Source organism: Clinocottus analis, unplaced genomic scaffold (genome assembly GCF_023055335.1).
Source record: "Clinocottus analis isolate CAN_PGR_092001 unplaced genomic scaffold, fCliAna1.0.p SCAF_22, whole genome shotgun sequence".
NCBI lineage: Eukaryota > Metazoa > Chordata > Actinopteri > Perciformes > Cottidae > Clinocottus > Clinocottus analis.
Window position 1 is genome coordinate 11,289,042 of NW_027175954.1, and position 24,169 is coordinate 11,313,210.

The 24,169-nt window shown below is 39.4% G+C and overlaps 2 protein-coding genes across 3 annotated transcripts; both read left to right on the forward strand.

Moving 5' to 3' along the window:
* Positions 1 to 1,056: 1,056 nt before the first annotated feature.
* coq7 (coenzyme Q7 homolog, ubiquinone (yeast)) lies at positions 1,057 to 4,847 on the forward strand. Its single transcript, XM_068589124.1, has 6 exons — positions 1,057 to 1,216; positions 1,901 to 2,079; positions 2,723 to 2,837; positions 3,218 to 3,357; positions 4,064 to 4,132; positions 4,307 to 4,847. Exons 1-6 carry the CDS (start codon positions 1,147 to 1,149, stop codon positions 4,382 to 4,384), a joined length of 651 nt encoding a protein of 216 aa, XP_068445225.1. The 5' UTR covers positions 1,057 to 1,146; the 3' UTR covers positions 4,385 to 4,847.
* Positions 4,848 to 17,490: 12,643 nt separating this feature from the next.
* Positions 17,491 to 22,681, forward strand: notum2 (notum pectinacetylesterase 2). Of its 2 annotated transcripts, XM_068589243.1 has the most exons (12): positions 17,491 to 17,662; positions 18,140 to 18,299; positions 18,450 to 18,502; positions 19,062 to 19,157; positions 19,272 to 19,332; positions 19,905 to 20,017; positions 20,100 to 20,202; positions 20,551 to 20,739; positions 20,894 to 20,994; positions 21,527 to 21,674; positions 21,791 to 21,838; positions 22,378 to 22,681. In XM_068589243.1, exons 1-12 carry the CDS (start codon positions 17,491 to 17,493, stop codon positions 22,679 to 22,681), a joined length of 1,548 nt encoding a protein of 515 aa, XP_068445344.1. The 2 variants fall into 2 exon arrangements, with proteins under 2 accessions (XP_068445344.1, XP_068445343.1); XM_068589242.1 differs by having other exon boundaries at positions 17,491 to 18,299.
* Positions 22,682 to 24,169: the final 1,488 nt, after the last annotated feature.

The following is a 24,169-nucleotide window of genomic DNA, read 5'->3' on the forward strand; positions in this document are numbered from 1 at the left end:
GTGAACTCTAAATTGCCTGCTAAGCGTCGATGTGTATAGCCCTATGACGGACTAATGACTAGTCCAGGATGCTGGTCCTGTGACACTGCACAGCAAGATGAAGCTATAGAGACTAGGTGGATGATTATACAGCAGATCTCACTGTGCTCACCTTTCTTTCAAGCATTTCATTTTCCCTTTGCACAGGTTACACAACGCCATCTAAAACAAAAAAAAAGAAAAATTATACATACATACCATATTGACCAACTATACAAACAATCAGACACAGACAAACAAACATACATGGAAACAACACAGACATAAATCATAAACATCTATATTGAACCTGCTATAACAATTATGTATTAATGAATATTGTGCACTTTGCTCTTCAGGCAACTTGGATCCCAAAGTTGCAAACCCTCACTGTGCCCATCTAATTCATGCAGTCCAGAAGAAAAGAAAACATGAAGAATTCTGTGAGCTACAAAAATAGATAATTCTTAATGGTCAATTATACTAATGTTACTTCTCTAACTGACCCCATAACCCAGATTTCTTTAACCTTGCTTTTGAACTACTTTAGGCATAGTTCTTGCACCCATAAAACTGCATAAGCCATTGAGCAAATATTTAATCAAGATGAATATTAAAGAAAGCTAACGCCATCTAGTGACAGACCCTGGATCTGCACGACGAATCTATAGCAAATAATATGTATTCACAGCTGTAAGCGCTCCAGTCACATTGAAACAATAGGATTTTTTTAATTATTATTTTAAACACACACGCATACACCAAATAATCCGAGTCACATAATAATTAACTCTCAAACTGGTGGAGACTGGTGATTCTTTTTAGACGAGAATTATTACAATGGCGCATATATAACTCCATTTAGGTTTGATACCTCCTGCAAGACGCGCCATGCTGCAGCACACATCGGTTGTGACTGTTTGCAGTGTTTTTTTTTAATAGAAAGTAGTACATTATTAGCTCAAACAGTGCTTGGGTCAGCGGGGGGCGGTGTTGTGCAAGTCGCGTTGTGCGCTTGCGTCATATGCCTGCGCCGCGTCCACCTTCTGACAGATTTCAATGACAGTTTGCGCACAGCTCTTGTGCGTTTCTTTGATAAGACGGGCAGCTAAACCGTAAACTGGTGCCATGCACAGAGCCGCGCGCACAGCTTTACATGACGGGTCTCATGTGCTTCGCCGGTGTTTAAAATGCAGAGGTAAGCAGTCACGGTGACGTCAGCAACGACAGCTAAGAGCTATTGTGCTACAAATGCAAACACACTGCGAATGTCGTAACTACATGCAGCTGTAACGTTTCCTCGTTTTGCATTGGTTTCATAACCTCTGTTCTTTTCCTTTGTATTGAGTTAATATAAATGTCATGTTCGGCGTCACAGGCTACCAGCAGCGTTACTGGGCACACCTATAACTTGTTAGCTGGCGTTAAGTTATTTGAAAGTGAGATATTGTTGGTTAATTGTCAATTTCTTTAGTGTTTCATTCAGTCGATCATTACATACACAATAAGTAAAACCACAATCAAATATACAAAATAGAAAGACTGCAAAGGAATAGGTAAAAGCACAATACGTATTACTATCCTAAATGACAAGACATTATTACGTATTATTACTTTATTACATTTCAGCATGCAATAGCAGCATTCAACGCTCAACTTATAACATAGCACCTGTTTTTTTCCTCACTGTGGTCCAATCCTATCAACTGACACTGAAATGTTAGTTACGTTTAACAAATGTTTGAGCGTGGATGTACCTTTTTAGCCTCAACGTCCTAAAAAAGGGAAAACATGCATCCTGTATATGAAGGTATAATTGTATGGCTTCAATGTCATTACGAGTTTGTTATTGTGTTGTAACCACAGCCTGTTTCTATAATAGTGACCCTGCAGCTGAACGCTCGTGCGTACGGGATCGTCCCGACCCCACACGACAGTGAGGAGAAGGAGATGTTGGACCGGATGCTCCGCGTCGACCACGCCGGGGAATACGGGGCCAACCGTATCTATGCTGGCCAGATGGCAGTGTTGGGACGATCTAGTACCGGACCCCTCATCCAGGTTTGTGCGGAGTGCGACACACAGAAGTCAGAAGTCCGCAAACAATCAACAATGTTTATCTGTAAAATGCATCACTGACCTACAACCTGCACTCGACAACTGTTGATAGAGATGGCTCCACATGTCCAAACGTTAGAAAACTTTTCACGATGCAGAAGTCATGGAAGAAACTCTCACAACACTATTACACATGTCGCTGGTTTGGAATGATTTTTTGGGACGAGTACTGCCATCTCCACAAAGAGGAACTGCCGTTTAGAAATTCACTTTTAAAGTGAGAATTCAATCCATCCATCCATCCATTATCCAAACCGCTTATTTTGTTGTCAATGGGCGAAGGCAGGGTTCACCCTGGACAAGTTGCCAGTCTATCACAAGGCAGACATAGAGACAGACAACCATTCAACCTTGAATTAACTCTGCTAAATGTTTAGCTCTGACACTAGAATTTGATTTGGGTAAGAGGATGAATTAGAACACTTGTAATATGTATATTTGTAATATAATTGTTGTATATTTGTAAAATCTTGCCAACTGTGAAGTAAAAGTTTCATTCGAAAACTTACCTCTTTTAGTAAAATTATAATATTTGTGCATTCAGCTCAAATTTGAATACTCCATGTTCATGTTTGTTTTTCTCTAGGAAATGTGGGATCAAGAAAAGAAACACTTGGAGAAATTCAATGAGATTCTGTCTGAGAACAGAGTTCGTCCCACAGCGCTGTTACCTATCTGGAATATTGCTGGATTTGCATTAGGTTGGTACCAACCTTAAGCATACTGCAGAGTTCAAAATAAGGTCATGAGATAAATTACTTTGAAGAACAACACATGCAAAGAAAAACAATTTTGACACCGTCCCCAATTGAAAGTCCTTGTAAAGTAGCTTTTTTGCATGGACTTGCACCATGCTTCATACAGTTAGAGCTCTATCTGCTGTCGAATAATCCTAAAATATCTTTGTCCCGATGGTGCATACCTCCAGCCAAATATTATAATTGATGTTAACAAGTGTGTAAACAGATTATCAACCTATTTCACTACTTAGTCTGCTATACTTTTGAGCCAATATGTAGTCAGTTGCTGCTTTTTTAATCAATCTTAAATGTGTATATCTTTTGTTTTAAATCTACTCTAGGTGTGTCCAGCGCACTACTGGGAAAAGAGGGGGCCATGGCATGCACTGTGGCGGTGGAGGAGAGTATCTCCGAGCACTACAACAGCCAGATAAGAGCTCTGATGGAGAAGGACCCCGAGAGATACACCGAACTGTTAAAAGTGAGTCGGCCAATCTGGATCTGGCATTGTTGTGATACACAAAGCATGTGAAGGAATGTTGGTGTGGATTTTGTTTACTCGTGTTACATAGTTGTATGGTATTACAAACAAGCATCACAATAAAAGAAAGTAGTAATGTCAAACATACATGTGCCAGAGGAGATCAAGAAAAAAAAATGGTTCTGGATGTAAAACATGATCGCTTAGGGAAAACATAAATACGACAGTTGAAAGAATGACTTAGTGTTTCTATACATTGTATATTTAGAACGATGACCTGAAGCCTGGCGATGTCTTTCTTAGTTTGGGCACATTCCCCAAGCTGCAGTAGCTTCTTGAATTTGTTGACACATTATAGCAAATAGGTAATTCCCCATTGACATGGATTTGGCATTTCATCATTAGTAATGTTTCTGGATACTTTACAGATTGCTCTAACCACAGGCAACACATGAAGATCTGAATACAAAGACTTTGAAAAAGTAAATTTGGTTGTTATTATGCCTGATTATGTTACATCAAATATTTGGGCTGTACTATCAATTATGCAGTTAATAAGAATTGAAATTGTGACAATAGCATCAATTTAAGAGCAACAAATGTGAACCATATAAATAAGACAAATTTAAAAAGAGGCAGTCTAAAGAGTGCAATATAAAGATCCTGTTTCTGACCTAATGAATGGCATTGTGTTGCATTTCAATAGGTTATAAAGGAATTCAGAGATGATGAAATGGAGCATCATGATGCAGGATTGGAAAATGATGCTGAATCAGTAAGTATAATTTACTTTTTACAAAAACTTGACTAGAAAAGGCCTTTTTAAATTAAAGTACACTACAAAACATAAATATCAGTCATGTCACAGTATTGTGCTGTCTTTGCAGTATTATATGAATACCATTAAACTACCACAATCTAAGCATGTTTTATTTGTTTTTTGTTTTAGGTTCCTGGATACTGGCTCTTCAAAAATGCAATACAGCTTGGCTGCAAAGCTGCAATATATATTTCTCAGCGTGTCTGACTTTATATCTAGTATCATTGAAAGTTTGCTCCACTGTGTGTTTGACATGTTGACTTGGTTTGTATAAAAATATTTGAATTTAAATACTGCTCCATTGTAAATTAACGTGTCATATTATTTCAAGATTTAAAGTATTGCATTCCAACATTCTGATCTGAACAGATGTATATTCCCCGTTATATATTACACAGACTGTTTAAGTCGGAGGAGGTAATTATTCCTTACTTAAGTGTTCCCGGTCGAATTTAACCAGTCTGTTTTAATTGCTCTAGCATAAATCAAGCATAAATCATCATCAAATTTGATTTAGCACCCTTTTAAGCTGCAAACAATGCCTTACGACTAGTGGTTTACATGAATAATTGCTGTGAATATATTGCTAAATTCGGTCCAGAGCCTTTGACATAAAAATGGCCTTGTTGCCTACTCATGGTGTTCACAGAGTAAAATGAAAGGCTAGTCGCTAAAATAAAGTTTTACATAAGGGGAGTGTGTGTGAGTGAGTGAGGGCGTGGGGAAAAAAGAAACGTCTTTGTCGATCCTCTAAAGTCGTCTTCTGGACGTTAAACATGCTGTCTTTCAGACATGTTTGTGCTCACCGGGTAGTTACATGTATGCAGCAGGACGATTCCATTTATTTTGTTTAGCACAAAATCACAAATTGCTAATTTGCCTCAAAGGGCTTTACAATCTATGCACGTATGACATCCTTAGGTCCTTTGAACCTCACATCGCTTCAGGAAAAACATCCCCCGAAAACCCCCTTTTGAAGTGGAGAAGATAAGGAAGAAACCTTTGGAAGATAACAGGAAGGATCCCGCCACGTTCTCATGAAACCTGCTCACCTGTTTGTGATCCAAAGTTTTTTTCACAGAAGCAAACTTTTTTTATGACTTGTTTTTTACTTATCAACTAACTATATGAATAATTTAAGACTTATTACATACTATACTCTAACTTGTTTTTAAAATATTTTTTTTAACTAATTGTCATGCTATGCCATGAATTCCTTTTCCTATACTTTCTAGACCAGTGGTTCCCTTATGGGGGTACGTGAGATTTGTAAAAAAGTATTTAAAATCAGCATTTTTAATATTTAATTGATATTCAATAAAATATAAGTAAGTTCATAACTGAACGTTATATATTCTATATTATATCAGACATTGATGGCACAGCGTTGTGTGTTACATCTTTTTTTTTAAATTGCTGTGCGCTTGTTTCGGGGGGGTACTTTTCTGAAACAATATTTCACACAGGGATCATCACTGAAAAAAGGTTGAGAACCACAAGATAGATCATCTGAGAACTTTGAATATCCGCACCAAATTTATTGACAATCGTCAGAAGTCGTTGAAATATTTTGTGGAAAAACAAAACCTGCTTGTGCGATTTGAGGAAGTCAGTGGATTTTCAAAACCAGAATTCATTTGTTGTTGAGATGTTCAGTCTGGACTGACATAAAAACATACCTAAGCCAAACATAGTTCTGTATTCACACTTTAAAGTGTTTTATTTTAAGATCAAGATGAAGAAATCATAAAAACGTTAGGAAATTTTGATAATTTGTTGGAAAGTCAGAAAGAGTCAGTATTAAGTATTCCATACTTGTACACACCACAGTACATTATGCACTGTATGAATGTGTTCAGTGGATGACCTCCATCTTTACAAATAAACTACACACACATACACATATTACGAAAGTAATGGAAGATGGACAAAGACCACAGAAGAAGAGCAGACGACTGGTCCTCATCACGGTTGACAGCGCGTTGCCGTCCACCTCAGCGGTCACTGGTGAGCTGGTCATGTGAAATCAAATGTCATGTACATATGATGAAACTGTTGTTGTACTGTCAGGAAGTGTTAACCAAAGTCTTGTTTGGTCGTCATCAAACGCATTCCCAGAGACAGTTTTGTACGACCACTAGGTGAGTGAGTGAGAGCAGCTTTTATTGAGATCTGCTGTATTCAACACTCTCTTTCTTTAATGTATTGTGGATAAATCACAGTTCTCTCTCAGCCTTTAACTCTGTTGTGATGTTTCAGGACCACAAGTGGCGGCAGATCTCCAAAGAGGTCACTGTCATGTCAAAACTGGGGGCCGACTTAGAAGGGCCATCAGTACCCGTGTCCCGGCTGCACTGGTACAATCTGAACCAGGAGCCGATCCTGGTGATGGAGAGACAATCCCTGTTGTAGACCTTCGTCGCTACAAGCTGCTGCAGCCAGCTCAGAGTCACAGCCATGAAAACATGGCAGAGCATTATCCTCTCTGATCCCTCATCTCTCATTTTGTCTGTCAGAATATAATTAACCAGCTGGTTGATGCAGCCATTTACCTCAAGGACAAAAATGTTTTCCTTTGGGATAATAAGGCTGAAAACATATATAATAGTTTGCCTAATTGACTTTGGTCTGAGCTGCTTCGTCAAGAAGGAGACTCTTATCGGAGGTTCAGTGGTAAATGTTCAGCTTTACTCCTGCTCTTCACTAACTTACCCATTGTTGACTTTTACATTGAAACAAAGCTCTTTGTCCTCACTGTTTTTTATTATGTCTGTATATTCTATGTACTTACGTCCCCCCTTGTGTGGATCAGTTGCCGTGAATACAAAGCCAGACCTACCACGGTGTTTCAGATGCGAGTGGTCCCGCATGACACAGTCCACAGATTGTCATTCCTACTATTCAGCTATGTCTAATATAAGATTATATTAGACATTAGCTGATGCAGGATCTCAATAATGTTTATGTTCTTCCTTAAGAAGTGAGCTTGCACCTGCTAGTGCAGCAGTGGACAAAAGACAAAGATCTTCCACTTGCCGTTCCCCATAAGATAAATTCCTGAATACATGTAATGAGGACGTATTGACACTAGCATGCACAGCCAGCATACCCTTCAACAAACTCTCCTGTTGCACATGTAATAGTTCATATATCAAGCTGAGCATTGACTTGTCATCCTGGCCTAACTGCTAAGCGTCCTCACACAGCTGTTCTGGGTACATTAGGTCACTGAGAAAGAGGGATTGACAAGAGGCTTGTTCAGGGGCCTCTATTAGGCCTTTCAACAGGTTGAGCAGTCAGGGCGGTTCAATTGAAAACTTAAAACTCATACAATACATAAATGTGAACACAGATGGGTAATAAATTAAGAATGAAAACAAAGTGTATTATTCCCTTATTTTCATGTTTTCAGTTCAGTTCAGTTTTTCTTCCTTGTTGGTAAAAGTCCAGTCTGTGTTGACTTGAACAAGTGCACTGACGTCTGGTTGAATGAGGTGGAGATGTGGAGGACAGCTGACAGGTATCAGCGGCGGCTTTGCGCATGCGCGATTAACGTTCAATCCGGGGACCTGGAGCCTGCAGCGCGACCTACCGGTGACGCTTGTGAAGCTTTGAGAGGCGACTCGCTCGCGCGGTGCTCGTTAAGGACAGAAACTACAGAACAATACGTGCTTACGCGTCTGGCTCAAGTCGGCAAATAGTCCGGTAATGCTACGGAAGCGCAAGAGCGGACATAAATTATCGCCTTCAAAATATTTTATTTTTTATTTTTTTTTAAATAAAAAAATGCAGTTAACAAATGATCAAATAATTAACGCCGTTAATTGATTGAAAAGTTAACGCGATATTAACGCGTTAACTTGCCTAGCCCTAAAAAAAAAAAAAATACATACAAATAATAAGTCATGCATCAGCAGCTTGACATGAATTTTAATTTTAAGACTAAACTTTGTAAATGCAGCAACAAATTGGTCAAAACTAGAGATGCACCGATAGCTAGATTGGGTATCTGATACCATTTTTTAATACATAACAATTCAGTAAATATTTATCTATGCATTTATTCCATTTTGTTTAAGAAAGTTAGGAATGCAATGTTTACAACAGCCTAATGTTGTCTAACACATATAAGAATGTCCCCTGTATTTTCCACACAGTGAGGCATACGGCTTATTAATCAAACACTACTATTGGATCGGACATTGAAGACAAAATAGACAAGTTCAAACCTTTCAGTTCTGAGAATGTGTTTGCAAACTGAATATCATCAGACGTTGGACTAACAGAACATACATTTTGAAGATGTCCATTGGCCTTAGAAAGTTGTGATTGGCATTCTATAACTTTATAGATGATCATTATATTAACGATATCTTCAGGTCTTTCCTTTATTTTATCACTTGTCAGTATATCAAGGTCTGTACTAAAAGTGTTTCACTGAGAGGAGCTGTTATTACGGTTCACAGGCTCTGATCTATTTTGCCTCGCATGAGGTCAGAGGAGTTAATTTAGCTTGGGTAGGCGTTTACACATCAGACCTGACCTCAAGGGTTAATGTGCGTATTTCCTCCATAACTAAATAATATGTTCTTCTTTACTGCCTATTAGCACACGTATAAACTGCACTTCAACACAAATACACATCCCATTGATGGTGGTCATCATAAACTGATTGTTGAGGGCAGCCTGTTATCAGTAAATAACCTGAAACCTAAATATAATCTTTTGTATTGTAATTCAAGTTAAGTGATCATAGGCTTTTCTTAGCATTTCTGCACATGAAATGATCCTCGGAAACAGTTTGGGGGTCGCATCAGCGTATAGTGACTAACTTAGACAATATGTTAATTGATTAGATTTCATGATCACAACAATGCCCTTGTATGGCCTCTGTGTTCTTCTACAATTGTTCCTACATTTTCTAAGCTATAAAACCACTCACTATCTTATCATTTTTTACCTTGTTTGAAAAGTCACAAAGGTCACTTAAAGTTACAAGAGGTCACCTCGCTGTGCGTAAGTAATATGAGACAGTGGGCAGCTTTGCGAATCAGATGTAGAAGATCAAACATTCTCTCTGATCAGATTAATAGTGCTGACAGTTTTCTCGCAAGGTGTATCTGTTTAAATAAAGAAGCAAAAGTACAGCTCCATCCGAAGCAGCATTTTGGGTGACGAAATTACTGTAAATAAAAACAGGAATGATGACTCCATAAACATGAAGGTGTTAATAACTGCAGGCCATCAACTTTACATCTAAATTAGCTGTCATTGTTTAACTATAGATATACTACTTCTACTACTACTAATATCACTTTTAGTTTTAATTTAATTTCATCAGAAAGTTAATGTTACGTGTCCGTCTTTTGCCTTCAGGAGTTCTTGTGAACTATTTAGGTTCATTTCTCAGAAACCAAAAGAAATCTGCTGAAACACTGACTGAAATTGGCAATGAGAATTTCTTTAAAGGGCAATAAAACTAAACTGGGACCGTCTTGCTAACCGTGAAAAATGTTGGTTGTAAATTTTGAGCAGCACGAATAATACAAATCCTTATAAGTCGTAAAAGCTTTCGGATACAGATTGTATTGCTTCTTGGCTTGGCTTTGTGCAGACTGTCAGTCAGCCGGCCTTTCGGGGGTTTATGGTAACTAACAGATAGCACAAGGTCCATCCGTAGCATTGAGTAGCCTCTGGGGATTGAGTCGATATTGTTTCACTTTAGTATTACCATAAAAAAGTACTGTGGTCGTCCCAAAGTATAGTTTTATTTCATATTCTGTAAAGTGCACACAACGCATGGATTCAGTCAATTTAAAGTGATTATGAATGAATGAACCTTCAGAATAGTTAACAAATAAACATAGCCTGCCCTGTGATAATATGTAAGCGTGTGTGTGTGTGTGTATATATATATATATATATATATATATATATATATATATATATATATATATATATATATATATATATATATATATATATGTATGTATTTTCATTATATACATATATATATATGTGTATGTATATATATATACATACATATATATATATATGTATATATATATATATATATATATATATATATATATATATATATATATATATATATATATATATACATATATATATATATATATATATATATATATATATATATATATCCTTTTGAGAAGCAGACAGGAAAACAACGAAAGTCCTGTGACATAAGACGCAGTATTGTTCCCTTTCCTCTTGAGGACAGGATGTACTTATCTTTGTGTATTTAAAGGTGTGCTTATATTTAAACTTACTCCAGCCACGTGCTTCATATGCATTGTCTCAGAACAGCTTTCTGTTGGACCATCATGGTTAATCAAGGTTTACAGGGTTGAAGGGAATAGTTTGACATTTTGGGAGCTACACATAGTATGTGTGTTGTTGCTGAGGGTTAAATGAGAACATCAAGAGTAATATCAACCTTCTCTATGAAGTTGTCTTCATATTCTTGCTTTAAAGTACTGATACTACATCTGCTGGTATTTTCCACACCCTAATCTCCTTAATATAAAGAATAATTGTCCTTAATAATAAGTGTCCACATTCACTTTCTATATTTGTCCATTATGCTAAAAGGTCTGTCAACCTTGGATATTCTGACATGATATGGCTAAGCATGGACATAATGATGTCATGTTTTAGCTGATATTAGCAGACCGCCTCGGGCAATAAAGTTAACGCAGATGCTAACTGTCATGTCACAATAAACTTTATGTTCAAATCACGTGCATACTTATTAGAGTATGCGTTGCCTTGATCCTTTAACAAGGTGTTTTCAGAAGTGAGAGGCTAATGAGCCGAACGGACTCAGTAGTGCTTTTCATGTACTTTTTTTGGTTATTTAGGTCAACTATTCACATACAGCAGCATGGGCTGAAAAACAGCCCGACTTAGACAGGCAACTTTATAAATAGTAAACCATTTTACTGTTCTGTGGCATGTCTATATATATAAATACCCGTAGTGTGATGTCACTATATGCTTTAGATTACTGTGTCACAAATTGAAACTTTGTTCTTGGAGTTTGTTTCTTGCTTGCGACACCGAAGTAAATATTTTTCAAATAGTTCCGCTAAAATATGCCTGTGTGTACGTCTACGTGCATCTGACTACTTAGACCCATGCTAAATCTTGACCGAGGGGTGTGTGGCCTGAAAGAGCTGTAAACCACGTGTTCACATGTCTTCACAACACATCATGCAAAGGGCTGACATCACTTCAGATGGAATGTCAGATTTACGGCCTGCCACACTGTGCGATCTACAAACCAACCGTTTTGGAGAAAGAAAAAACACCAAGGTCAGTCTTCAAGGAAGGATCAGTAGGATAACATATCTCAAATATAATCTTGCGGTGTTGCACCATTTTCATCATATCATCACAATAAACAAGCGGGCAGAAAATAACCATGACCGCAATAATAATAAAAAAGTACCATGAACATGTTTTTTTGGACCACTGTTTCTTTTCTTTCTTTTTTAATTTTTTTTAGCAGTTTTGGTATGTGAAATATAGAACTACAACAAACAGACCTTGATACAAAACCAAAGGACTTTTACGTGAGGTTACACCTTAAATGTAGATCTAATTCTGCATGTGCACGTAACAAATCACTGCCAATCACATGGCAGACTCATTTTTTTGTCTTGTATAAACAAGTTGTATTGTCATGTGAGGTATACATAATAAACAATCAAAATAGCATATAGACATTGTCATGAAAGTGTATGCAGACACTCTCGGCTGCCAGAGGATGAATCCTGATTCGGGATTCCCTGACTTTCCCTCTCGCACCGATTGGCAGGTCAAAGTTGAGGAATCCAGTAAAATACAAGCTCTGTTCAGTGACAACAGAGCTTGTTGTCATATATACATATATATATATATATATATATATATATATATATGTATATATATATATATGCCCAAAATGACTTTTGGGCAAAGGTAATTTATAAGTTTACATGTATACTGTAGTGTTATTGAGAAATTTGGGAGAAAAATACAATTGTTTGAGGTAGATATTTTCACACCAACATAAACAGATAATAAAGATCAATTATGACCGGTTTTTAACACCCCTGTAACACTTTATAATAACTATGCGCTATTTAGCATTAATAAACACTTAATTCATCATTTATAAATCATTGTTCCAATATGAACACTCATTAGTAATTAATTATTATGCAATTCATAAACACAGTTTTACATTTTTTTTTGTTCTTGATTCATAAGCTTGACTATTATGCATTTTATGATTGGATTTTCATACTTTATAAATTATGGATGGTGCCCTTCTGGCAGGAGTGGTTTCATAGTTTGCTGGCACATACATATGATTGATCATGAGTATCATGATTTGCAGAAATAAAACATGTTTATAAAGCACATCTTAACCATTAGTGCATCATCTATAATCGTTAATTGGTTTATAATATATATTACTATATGTTATTAATGGTGGCTATAACAATGTAAAAGGATAACATTTAGAATGTTTGATGGTTTACATGAACTTCAAAGTGGCTGAAATTATTTTTTGGATGGTGGCAAAAAAAATTGTCTGGAGCCTTGGAGACTAGCTGCTATAATCAAACGGCTATAGATCAACAATGAACAGCAATTAGTATCGGCGGCCCAAAAATGTGTTTAGGGATCTGTAAAAGTTATATTTGCTCTCTTTTATCTTTTGAGCTGATATGATCTGTTATCTGATACGTGACTTTGATCTGTGATACAATCCAAACAGTGAGCGTTCTAATCCTTTGCACCAATAGCACGCTAAACTAAGATTAAAATTTAAAATATAATACTTGCCAAACATCAGTATATTAGCATTGTCTTTAAAATTTTGCTCAAAGCACAGCTGTGCCTAAGGACACAGAGATTAGATTAGATTAGAGTCAACTTTATTGTCATTACACATGTACAAGTACAGAGCAACGAAATGCAATTTAGTATCCAACCAGAAGTGCATCGTAGTAAGTGTCAATATATGCAGAGAATAAGTGAGCGTTTTAAGTGGAACTGAATATATAATTATGGAATTTACAGATTGGTTAATTGAGGTAATATGTACATATTATACAGGTTGATTTGTGCATTAAATGTAGGTGGACTATAAGCAGAAACTATAAACATAACTTACAAAAGGCAAATGATAAGTTGAGTGCACATTATATAGTGCATAATAATAAACAGTAGCTGCCTAACATTACTAGATGCTGCTGTTTTCCCTTTAGTGGTGTATTAAATCATGCCAGCCTTTGTATTCGTCGCATATCACAGCCAGATAGCTAAATTAGCTAAATTATTTCAGATTTCCAGATGCAGAATGTCCAAACGGTTTAAGGTGTGGATTCTGAGGTATATGTAATGAACCCATGATATTAAGTGCACAAGAAGACCGACATCAAGGTGACATTTGTCTGAATCTTCTCTTATTAGATGGGGCTTGTGCAGCTGTTTCCACCCTGTACTCTGCGATAGTGGTATTGTTGATCAGGTGTGAAGACATATGTGAAGACCTCTTGTCGAAGCTTAGCATTACGTGACCCCCACCACTGGTATCAATCACTGCACTGACAGGCCTGGTGGTTCATCCAGCATGACTCCAAGGCCACAGTGCTACTCCACTGTGTCACAAGTCAAAGACAACCTGATCACTCAAGCACAGTATGCACCCACCCCACCCCTCTTCAGAACCAGTGGCCCCCTTTGGCAGGAGAAGAATATTGAACAAAACCCTGATGGAGAAGATAACGTTTTCATGGCAGAAATTGTTTAAGGAAAAATATAGAGGTATAGGGGCTTGATACAGGCGCGGCTGTAGCTCAGGGGCGATGAGTCGTCATCCCGTTACCGCAAGGTAGCCGGTTCGATCCCCAGTCGTCCCACAGTTCACATGTCGAAGTGTCTCTGAGCAAGACACGTAACCCCTTATTGCTCCCTGGGCACCTCACATGGCAGCCCACTGCTCCTTAATCAAGGATGGTTTAAATGCAGTGAAGAAGTTTCCCAAAGGGATTAATAAAGTGAATGTTTCGTTTTTTTTTAAATATGCATTTCCCTTGAGACGTGATGCTTTAAGTTCCCTAATCTCACAATTTGTCCTTTACACATCTTTGATTGTTTAGGATTGTGGTTTTGGCATTCATATTCGAGGTGGAACATATTTTGCTTGGATGAATGTGCACGCCGATAAGGTGAACAGAACACATAGTTTGCTTGTGAGAGGTTCAGCAGAGTAAGCCGCAGCTTCTCGCAGCACACATTACGTATTTGCTTGTCAGCTATCCAATGCTATGCCTGTTACATCACCATCCCAACCCTCCTAAATCCAACACCTTGCATTCGTGCCACCGACCCCTCCTCCATCTATCACACTGATGTATTGGCAGACTGCAGAAGGTTACCACGCAAGGCCTTTTGACACCTGGTTTTAGGGATAGTTTTGCCCATCCCACCTGCTAGCCTCCTGCAATGGTTGAGCACTTTGCACTGATCCCGCTAAGATCTGCCTGTCATCCTCACTGATTGAATGGAGAGTGTTACTCCAGCCAGGTCTCATATCTCTCGCCTGAGGCTCGTTTTCACGTGGCTTGTAAAGATGCCACTACTATCTATCATGGGCCTCTTTTCCTAGCTATGCACTGCACTGCTGGTGACAACATAGATTCAGAGGGATGCTTGTAGATTGTCAAATTACACGCAACATGGCAGAGGAGGCTGCAAGGCATGTTGTGGTATAGTTCACAACCTTATGAAAGGTTTTATTGTTTATTTTTGTACGCAAACATGTGTTGCAATTTTACAGCAAGAACTTGTTTCCTGACATGATGGTTTGAATGTGTTGCTTATATGGTTGGATTTTGGACTTGTTACCTGTGAGTTGCAACCTTTCTGTGCTGTTGTGCAGGCGTAAGAATCCAGCACATGACTGCTGTCTCTAGTTCGCTCGTTCTTTGAAGCTATCAGCCGACAAATATTCTAGCTCGCGGCCGGGCCCTCAGCTCTTGAGGTTGGTGATGACACGCATGTTCAGCAGACAAAGTGTTCGGACCACCCTGGCTTTAGGTGTCCTGACCTTGGAGGTTGGCTGTGAAAAATAACAACACAAGGGAAGAAAGAATGTCTCCTATGCGGCACAAGGGGTCAAGCTGTTGCCCCTCTTAGGCTGAAGTTCAACATGTCTCATGAGCTCCTCAGAAGTTATGTGAAATGTTAGTTTTTCAAAGGAAAAGAGACAAATTTAATAGACTCCAGTCTGTGAGTGTCTGTTGTAAATGCAAAGGAGGACAATGTTTGACAAGTTGAATGAGTTGAATCACTGGAGGGGCAGCACACAAATTCACTTAAATCCATTGATCTGAAGCCTGCTGTGAAAAACGTATCATTCTGTCCAATCCCATATCAAAGAAAAACAAAATAGCAGCAATGCCATCTCTCTGTTCGTGACATTCTAGCGAAATGGTGATAGATTTACAGCAACTTCTTTTGGTTTTCAGCTATTTGAGGTATCTGTTAAACAGATTGTTGCATTGATTTCTGGGAAGACAGATGGTGGTGTGCATGCTTCAAGACAACTGAAGGAATGAAGAATTGTTCAGCTCGGTAGATCAAATTCAGTATAGTTATGTCCTTAGGGTACATTTTTTATTGCGCGTAGGTGCATACGCTCTCACAGACATATTTTTGAGTAGGTTTGTTTTCATTCTGGCCATAGTTAAAAATAGATCAAATAGCTTGAAATGCTTGAAAATGAGACAAAAATATAATAATTCTGCCAAAGCAATGAGACAAACCTTGATAAATATGTCTGCCCTGTATAAATGGTTAGCTCATCATGCGGACAGCAAGCATTTTTGTCTTTTGCCAAAAGAGAATGTAAATCTCCAAGATATCAACAAAAGGCAAATATGCTGCTACCCATTTTACTGTACACCTTTGACCTCATCATAATGTTAAGATGGTTTATTGGCTTTTAGTGTTTTAATCTGTACTTTACTCATTCTTTTGCAACCCAGCACTCCTCTCAGCCCCAGCAGTCTCAGCAGCCTCAAGCCTTCTAAGCAATAACCATTTGACGTGATTGACACGTCGGGATGGTGTACATTTCATTGTTGAGAATTTTAGAGCCCTTGGCCTCATGAACCCTCAACGATGGGTGGTACATCACCCTTCAGCCATCCTAGTGGCCCAAGGCTGGATTACCGACTAGTCAAAGCGGGCAACTGCCCGTTGGCTACAAAAAACTGAGTGTGCTCCATGTCATTGACACAATTGAAATCAATTTGAACCACTGAAGTCGATTATCAACTGTGATGCGTCCTGCATCTTGTTGCTCACACATCAAAAATGTTACTGGCAATATTTTTATTTATTTTTATTTTTGAGGCTTAAAAATAAAAAAACTAAATCATTTTTAAAGAAGTTTTGGGCTTGTTGCCACAGCCAACTCAAGTGTCCACCATCTGTGCCTTGAGAGTGTACGCTAAATTGTTGACCATGCGGCAACCCTTACGGTACTATACATTCCCATGTCGAAGAGTGTTTGAAGTGTGTACTCCAATGACCTTGGGGTCACATACCACCCAAAAGGGCTATGCAGTCATGCTGGCCATGTAGATGTTTAAATCAAAACACTGGCAATTAGAGATGGACGATGGAAGGGAGAAGGAGAGAGACAATTGGGGGCAGGAGAGGAGCTCGTTCTTGAGCCATAGTCAGATGGGAGAGAGCTAAGTGGTGGGTGTGCACAAAGGCTTGAAATGTGTTGAGAGACGCGTGTGTTATCGTTTCTCCCCGCCATTGGACGTCAAGTACCTCCCCTCGCGGTGTGTCGTCAGCAGTTTATCTCTGGAGCTACGAGCAAAAATGGGAGGAAATCTGATCCATATGGTGCCACTATAAAGCTCACAGCTGATGTTCAGGCTTCATCAAAACCTGGTCAAGGCTTCATCTCTACTCATGACTGGCATCCTCCTCTCACACCTGATCACTGCTATCTGAACTTCTCACTTTATCCTCAACAGCACCAGTTGTCTGTCTGACCCCTGGAGTGCCTCAGCTACCATCTTCAAAGTTGATTCTTCTTATAGAAGTAAGTACATTTTCTGATTGAGAAGTGTTGGATTTAATGTAGACAATGTATGGGCAATTAGATTACAAGTGAGGAAGACTTGGTCCAATAATTTGGTATGCACTTAAGCCAGAGTATGAACAAGTAGTTATGCATTGTGTGTGTCTGCTCTCATTGTGTTGCCTCAGATATGAAGATCCTAGGCAAGCTTGCTTTCTTGCTTTTGCTCGGGGGAATCTGTTGTCAGAACAACCGTAATGCTAAAGCTGGTGGCAAGTCCACCAAGAAGTCTGATGAGAACCAAGAAGATGATGTTCACCAGTCTCTCCCCGTGGTTGATCTGACTCCTGAGGTAGCTGGAAGCAGTGGAAACAATAGAGGCACTGGGAGCTCTGAAAGCAGTGGAAGCACTAGAGGCACTGGAAGCTCTGGGAGCTCTGGAAGCAGTGGAAGCACTAGAGGCAGTGGGAGCTCTGGAAGCAGTGGAAACACGAGAGGCACTGGAAGCTCTGCAAGCTCCGTAAGCAGTGGAAACACGAGAGGCACTGGGAGCTCTGCGAGCTCTGTAAGCAATGGAAACACTAGAGGCACTGGAAGCTCTGCAAGCTCCGTAAGCAGTGGAAACACGAGAGGCTCTGGGAGTTCTGCGAGCTCTGTAAGCAGTGGAAACACTAGAGGCTCTGGGAGCTCTGGAAGCAGTGGAAACACAAGAGGCACTGGAAGCTCTGGAAGCAGTGGAAACACAAGAGGCACTGGAAGCTCTGGGAGCTCTGGAAGCAGTGGAAGCACTAGAGGCACTGGAAGCTCTGGGAGCTCTGGAAGCAGTGGAAGCACTAGAGGCACTGGAAGCTCTGGGAGCTCTAGAGGCACTGGAGGCACAACTGAAGCAGCGCGGGAAGGTATTGCAGGAGCTCGAGCAGCTGGACAACAAACAGATGATATGAGGCTGCACTTCCTCAAGAACAACCAAGTTACATGTAATGATGGAACAGTGGCAGGGTGAGATGTTTCTCTTTCCCGTAGAGGAAATTATGAGATGCAGATAATTTGCAGATAATTCAGTGATTTTATAAGCTAATGTCAGTGTGTCCATACATGGACGCTTTATCTCCACCATCTCCTCATTCCTGTTTATTTGTGGTTCTGCAGGTTTTACCTAAAGGAGTTCAGAGGAAGCCGCCGATGGCTGTTATTTCTGGAAGGTGAGTTTTTAAAAAGCCAACTGGTTAAATTAGTCCCCAAGGGTCAGCTGGTTTTGGCGTGACGCCCCCATTGGAATTTTGATGGGGATGTCATCTTGTCACCTCATCTTCTGTGATTCTCCTTTTTTGGTTACTGCCTGTCACTTTGATAGACTTTGAATGGGGTAATATATGTGGATTGTCCTCCAGCTTGACTTAGTTAGGGTATGTATTCTGAGAGCACAGAAGAAGTGTGCATCACATTTACAAAACATAAGCATTTTATCGGGAATTTCTATAATAGGACATATAATTTAGTGGTGTATTATTATGAGGAGAGTTTTTGTCATTTTATTTGAATAAGTCAAACCCCTTTGCAGATGCTGTAAGTCAATCAACAAATCAGGTGAAGGAATATTTTGTCTTTATTGTCTATTTCTAAGCAAAAATATAGTCTCGTCAGCAGACCAAGCGACAGGTGCATTCCTTTCCCTCTCCATTCCTCAAAGGCCTCTGTGGTGGGCTAACAAGGGTCTCCCTGCTGTGATGAATGTCTAATATTAGTCCCTATTATTTTTAGGTGGCTGGTGCTGTCACAGCAAAGATACCTGTGATTCCAGGTACCAAAATATACCCAGACTTATGAGCTCATCGGAGTGGCCCCAAACAAAAAGAGGTAGGTCAGTTGGCCTTGTTGTAAAATGTTCTGTTACCATGATGTTGCTTGTTTTAAGTAACGTTTTGTGAGACAAATTGACATATGTATGTTCTCTGGTTGCTGCATTTACAGGAACTGGAATATTGTCTTCTCAAGCGCAGGAAAACCCACACTGGCATAATGCAAACATTGTGTAAGTACTTATTCTCACTGTGTGTCTTGTAGTGGCTACTGATGTCACATGCAGACATTGCTTGTTTGTAAATGTTTGTTAGACAGAGACTTCCCTCACATGATTTCATAACTTATATTTAAAACAGAAAGAAATCACTTGTGTTCCTATTGTTATTGTTTTTTCTTTGTACTTGTTGCTGTGAAGGTAATGCACAATGATTTTTTTTGAAAATCTTTTTTTATTAATAAAAGAAAACTTTCTGCTGTGGTTAGAAGAGGGTGGCGATAATGGTGAGCTTGAGCCAAAACAGTAAAGTTGCAAACTGTAAAACTGAAACAATGAGACTAAAAAATCTGAAATGGTTGACAGAATTGAGGGGAACTAAGGAACTAACTACTTTTTATAGACATATTTAAACACAATCTTCCACTTAAAGAATGTGTATGACCAATTGAAATGACCTAAATGAGGTTTGCACAAGGTTGCTAATTTCTAATAAATGACAGGATTACCTTCATAGAGGAGGGGTGGAGCTGTTTTGATGGTTTTAAGCTTTCTTCAAACAAATGTGATTGTCTCCTTTTCTGCAGATTCATCCCTTACTGCTCCAGTGATGTATGGAGTGGCATGGGGGTTGCTCCGACCCCTCCTCCAAGGCCACGACAAGGCAGGGAAAAAGATAGAAATAGAAATACTAATGCAAGTAAGTTTCTTCAGATCCTTCAAGTTTTTTTCCCTGTATATTATTGTGCTCCTAGTCATTTGATGTGTGCATTTGTTATCAGCTGAGTACACCTTTATGGGATCCCTGATTATCCGCGAGGTCATCAAAGACCTCATCCCCAAAGGAATCAAGCAGGCCAAGGTTGTCATGCTGTCTGGCACGAGGTGAGTTTGTTTTATTACTTGCACTCTGATGCTGACCACAGCTTTTGGACCTACATCCTCTGTACCCTCTGGATGATCTCCATGCCCAACATTAAACAAGAGAAGCTCTATTTTGGGTGCTTCCTCTTGTCGACAATAAAGACATAAAGTCTATTTGAGGGCCTTGCCCGGAAATGGTTAACATTCCTCCCAGGTTAGCAGCATCGTTGTTTGGACTCCGTGAAGACCTAAAACAAGATCCGCTGTCTGAATGGGAATAGCTGGCATGCGCCGTCATTATGATACCCCGAAACAAAAATGTCACTCGCAAAGCCAAACTATTTATGGATTTTCTTGGCTCTCCTGCAGTGCTGGGGGAACAGGTGTTTTGCTGAACATCGAAAGGGTGGCCAGTCAGCTGGAGCAGCTCGGTGCAGAGGCTCAGGTTCGAGGCCTCGTGGACTCTGGATGGTTTCTAGAGAGTAAACAGCCGAGATCACCCAACTGCCCCGAGACTATTTCCTGCTCACCTGAAGATGCTATCAAGATAGGGCTCAGGTGAAATCATGCATTCTACAGTCAGCCAGACAGCCAGACATTTATAGGCCAGATACAGAAATTATCAGTTATTTGTTGTTATGTATTGATTAATATTGTGAAAAGCGACTGAGCAATAGATTTGCTGTATTGAAGGTGTGTGTTGTTTTCTCAGGTTGTGGAACGGGGTTGTACCTGACAGATGTCGGCAGCTCTATAAGAGAGGAGAGGAGTGGCAGTGCTTCTTTGGGCACAAACTGTACTCTACCTTGACCTGTGAGTGTTGGCTGGGGCCTCCTAAGTGTATCATGACTAGTGCAGTGCCCCTTAAAAACATACCTGTTAATAAGGGGTCGAACACTTGGCCTGTGGTGTTGCTGCCTGCAGTGAAATACACCTGCCATCACATAGTTGCAACACACATCCAAGTCACAAGTTCTCTCAATCAGTAACAGAAATAGGCTGGTACACAGGAAAAAGCTCCAGAGACAGACCGGACATATAATAATTATTTCATGTCAGAATTGAAATTCAGAAGCATTTTTTGAAGGCAACAATGCCTTAATCAATGCGTTTTTCAGCTACTTCAAATCAAAACAAATGTATTTGCCATTAGTAAAAGTAAAACAATGAGCTGATACTTGCTATAAAGCTCTGACGGGAACTGCAGTCAGGTCACAACTCTCCGTCTCTTGGTTCATCACTATGAGCGTCCCATTTCTCATTGTACATAGTCATCTGACCCATTCTTTGCATGCATATATTGGTGAGAGTATCTTTTAAGCTGGACTCTTTGTTTTCCCTGTAGCCCCTCTGTTTGTTGTGCAGTGGCTGTTTGATGAGGAGCAGCTGAGAGTGGAGAACATCTATATGGGAGGACAGAGTCTATCTGAGGAGCAGTGGCAGTACATTCAGAACCTGGGCAGAGAGCTCAAGAGCTCACTAAGAGATGTCACGTAAGAAAAGTTGAATGAAAATTGACATTAATCGATTGATCTAATAAGCAGCTGAGGGTTCAAATAAAAGGTGGACTAACTAACGTTGGCTGTATTCTTCTGTTTGTGTTTTTCAGGGCCGTGTTCGCTCCGTCCTGCCTCTCCCACACAGTGATCACTAAAAGGTATGACTGGATATATGACTCCTTTGGTGGGAATGTACTTTCAGGCCTTCCTTCCTCACTTTATTCTTGATTCTACCAGTAGTCATCTCTACCTAGTGAGCTCATGCTGCTGTTTTTGTTTGCTCGTTCATCATGGCACATTCTTCACTTCACCAAATGCCATTTCACACTTTCCCTAACCCCTCGGTACCCCTTGAACACACTCATTAATTTGCCGCACAGATGGATATTGATGGGCCAGTGCTCGGTTTACAGAGTCAGGCTAAGTTAGGTGTATTTAATGAGGGTGAAGATTCTTCATGGGATGAGCTGAAGGTCCAAGGTCATTGAAGATAATTTTGAAGTTGCTGTTCTGTGAGGTAACGCTGCAATAAAATGATGAGCCAAAAGTGGCCAAAGCACATTTCATATCATGTAATTAGTCCTTGACGTCACTGATGACACTTTCCTGGTCTTTACTTAACTTTTTTTCTTCTTTCTGTATAAATTTTGATATGTGTATTTCTAATCCTAGCTTCCCTGTATTGTTGTTCTTCCAGCAACTGGATGAGTTTCCAAGTTAAAGGCACCTCTCTCCCACGGGCCCTGCACTGCTGGGACAGGAGTCTGGAGGCCACCCGCAACAACAGAACCCCAGCCAAAGGCTGTCCTTTCCATTTGGTGGACACCTGCCAGTGGCCCCAGTGCAACCCCACCTGCCCAGCCTTAGTGGACCAGGCCACGCAGCAGGAGCTCACCTTGCTTCAGATGCTGGTCGCCATGGGCCTTGACCTCCAGAAACTGGGTCTGGATCCCGAAGGAGATACCGAGGCTCTGACCAGCATGGTTAGCAATGGTGGCTAAATGTAAAAGTGGATAGAAGCTTGAGCCATGCAAAAGCTTAATAGAATAAATAATGTATTGAAATTTTAATGTAACCATCGAAATAGTACAGAAATCTGGTTACTACGTCTTGTGCTGCTCAGCATTCCATCATGCTTCATGTGTCTGTTAATATGGTGACTTAACTAGTGGCTATATGTCACTGAGTCTGAGTGGTTTGGCTGTCCCTCTACTGGACACGAGAGGAAAGAGCTTTGGGTCTAAATCAAAGGTGTTTGAGTTGTACAGGTTGAATAACTTTGAGTTTCAACTGATGGCCAGACATACGGTAGGCTCTCTCTTTCAACACACTGTCATCCTGATCACTCTACAGAAAAATCAAACTTTAGAGCATAGAAATAGAGTTGAACATTTATAATGAATAGAGGCTCCTTTAAAATACCAGCACATGTTACTTTGACAAGACTCATAAAAATAAACATTTGCACATAATATACTATTATAGGTTAAAATTTTAATTCTGCTTCAAAGAAAGATTGATATACCGGAAAGATCTTGCTACCAAACATTCATACTTTACCTACAATTGCAGTTATTCATAATCTGTCAACTTTTGATTATTCTGATTTGGATTCACACTAACCCGATAAGGTTTTTTCCACACACAGTTCCAAAGACAGTGATTGGGATTTATGTGACTTGATTTTAGTTTATAGCTCCTGATGGTGAATGTGCATGATGTTCTTCTGTGTAGGCGGGCAGGAGTTCAACTATTTAACATGTGACGTCTGCATTAAATTGATATAATCGCCTTAAAAACAACAACGCTGTGGTTATTTACCGCTCAGTCAGAATCAATATCTAGTGAAGTGCATGGGCATAGTACAAGCTATGTATTGCAATCATGAATTATTATCAATATGTGCAACGTGTGCTTCTTTTTCCAATGTTGTGCATGTTTTGCAAGGCATTTTCAGATGTTACTGTATAAGTGTATGTTTTATTTTCATCTAGGTACTGTAATAACAAACAATAATAATGTGACAAGAATTGTTCTTGCTGTTAACAAGCATCAGACTGAGTTGTTGCTCATGTTGAACAAGGAATAAAAATTTGAATTTGCTCTGACAACATGGACTTCTGTTTGTTGATTCTATCGGAGTCTGTATTGTAACACAATATATATATACATATGAAAAATGTGCAATGAGAAGATGCACAAGGTGTGTCCTTTGTCTCTGCCCTCCAGCCTAGTTTCTTGGAGAGTACTCATGAATATTTGTGAATCCACAGTAACCTATACTCAATTAGTCTGAGGAACATTTACATCTCACGATATGTTAAGTAGTTTAATGTAAATACATAAGGACAATTATGCAAAACCGAACTGCATGTTATAAATAAACTGGCATGATCTAATAATAAAAACACTGGTTGACTGATATCTTGAACAGAAAGATGTCTCTTTGCTCGAGTTAATTGATCTTTTGGAAGAAACACATATTTCCT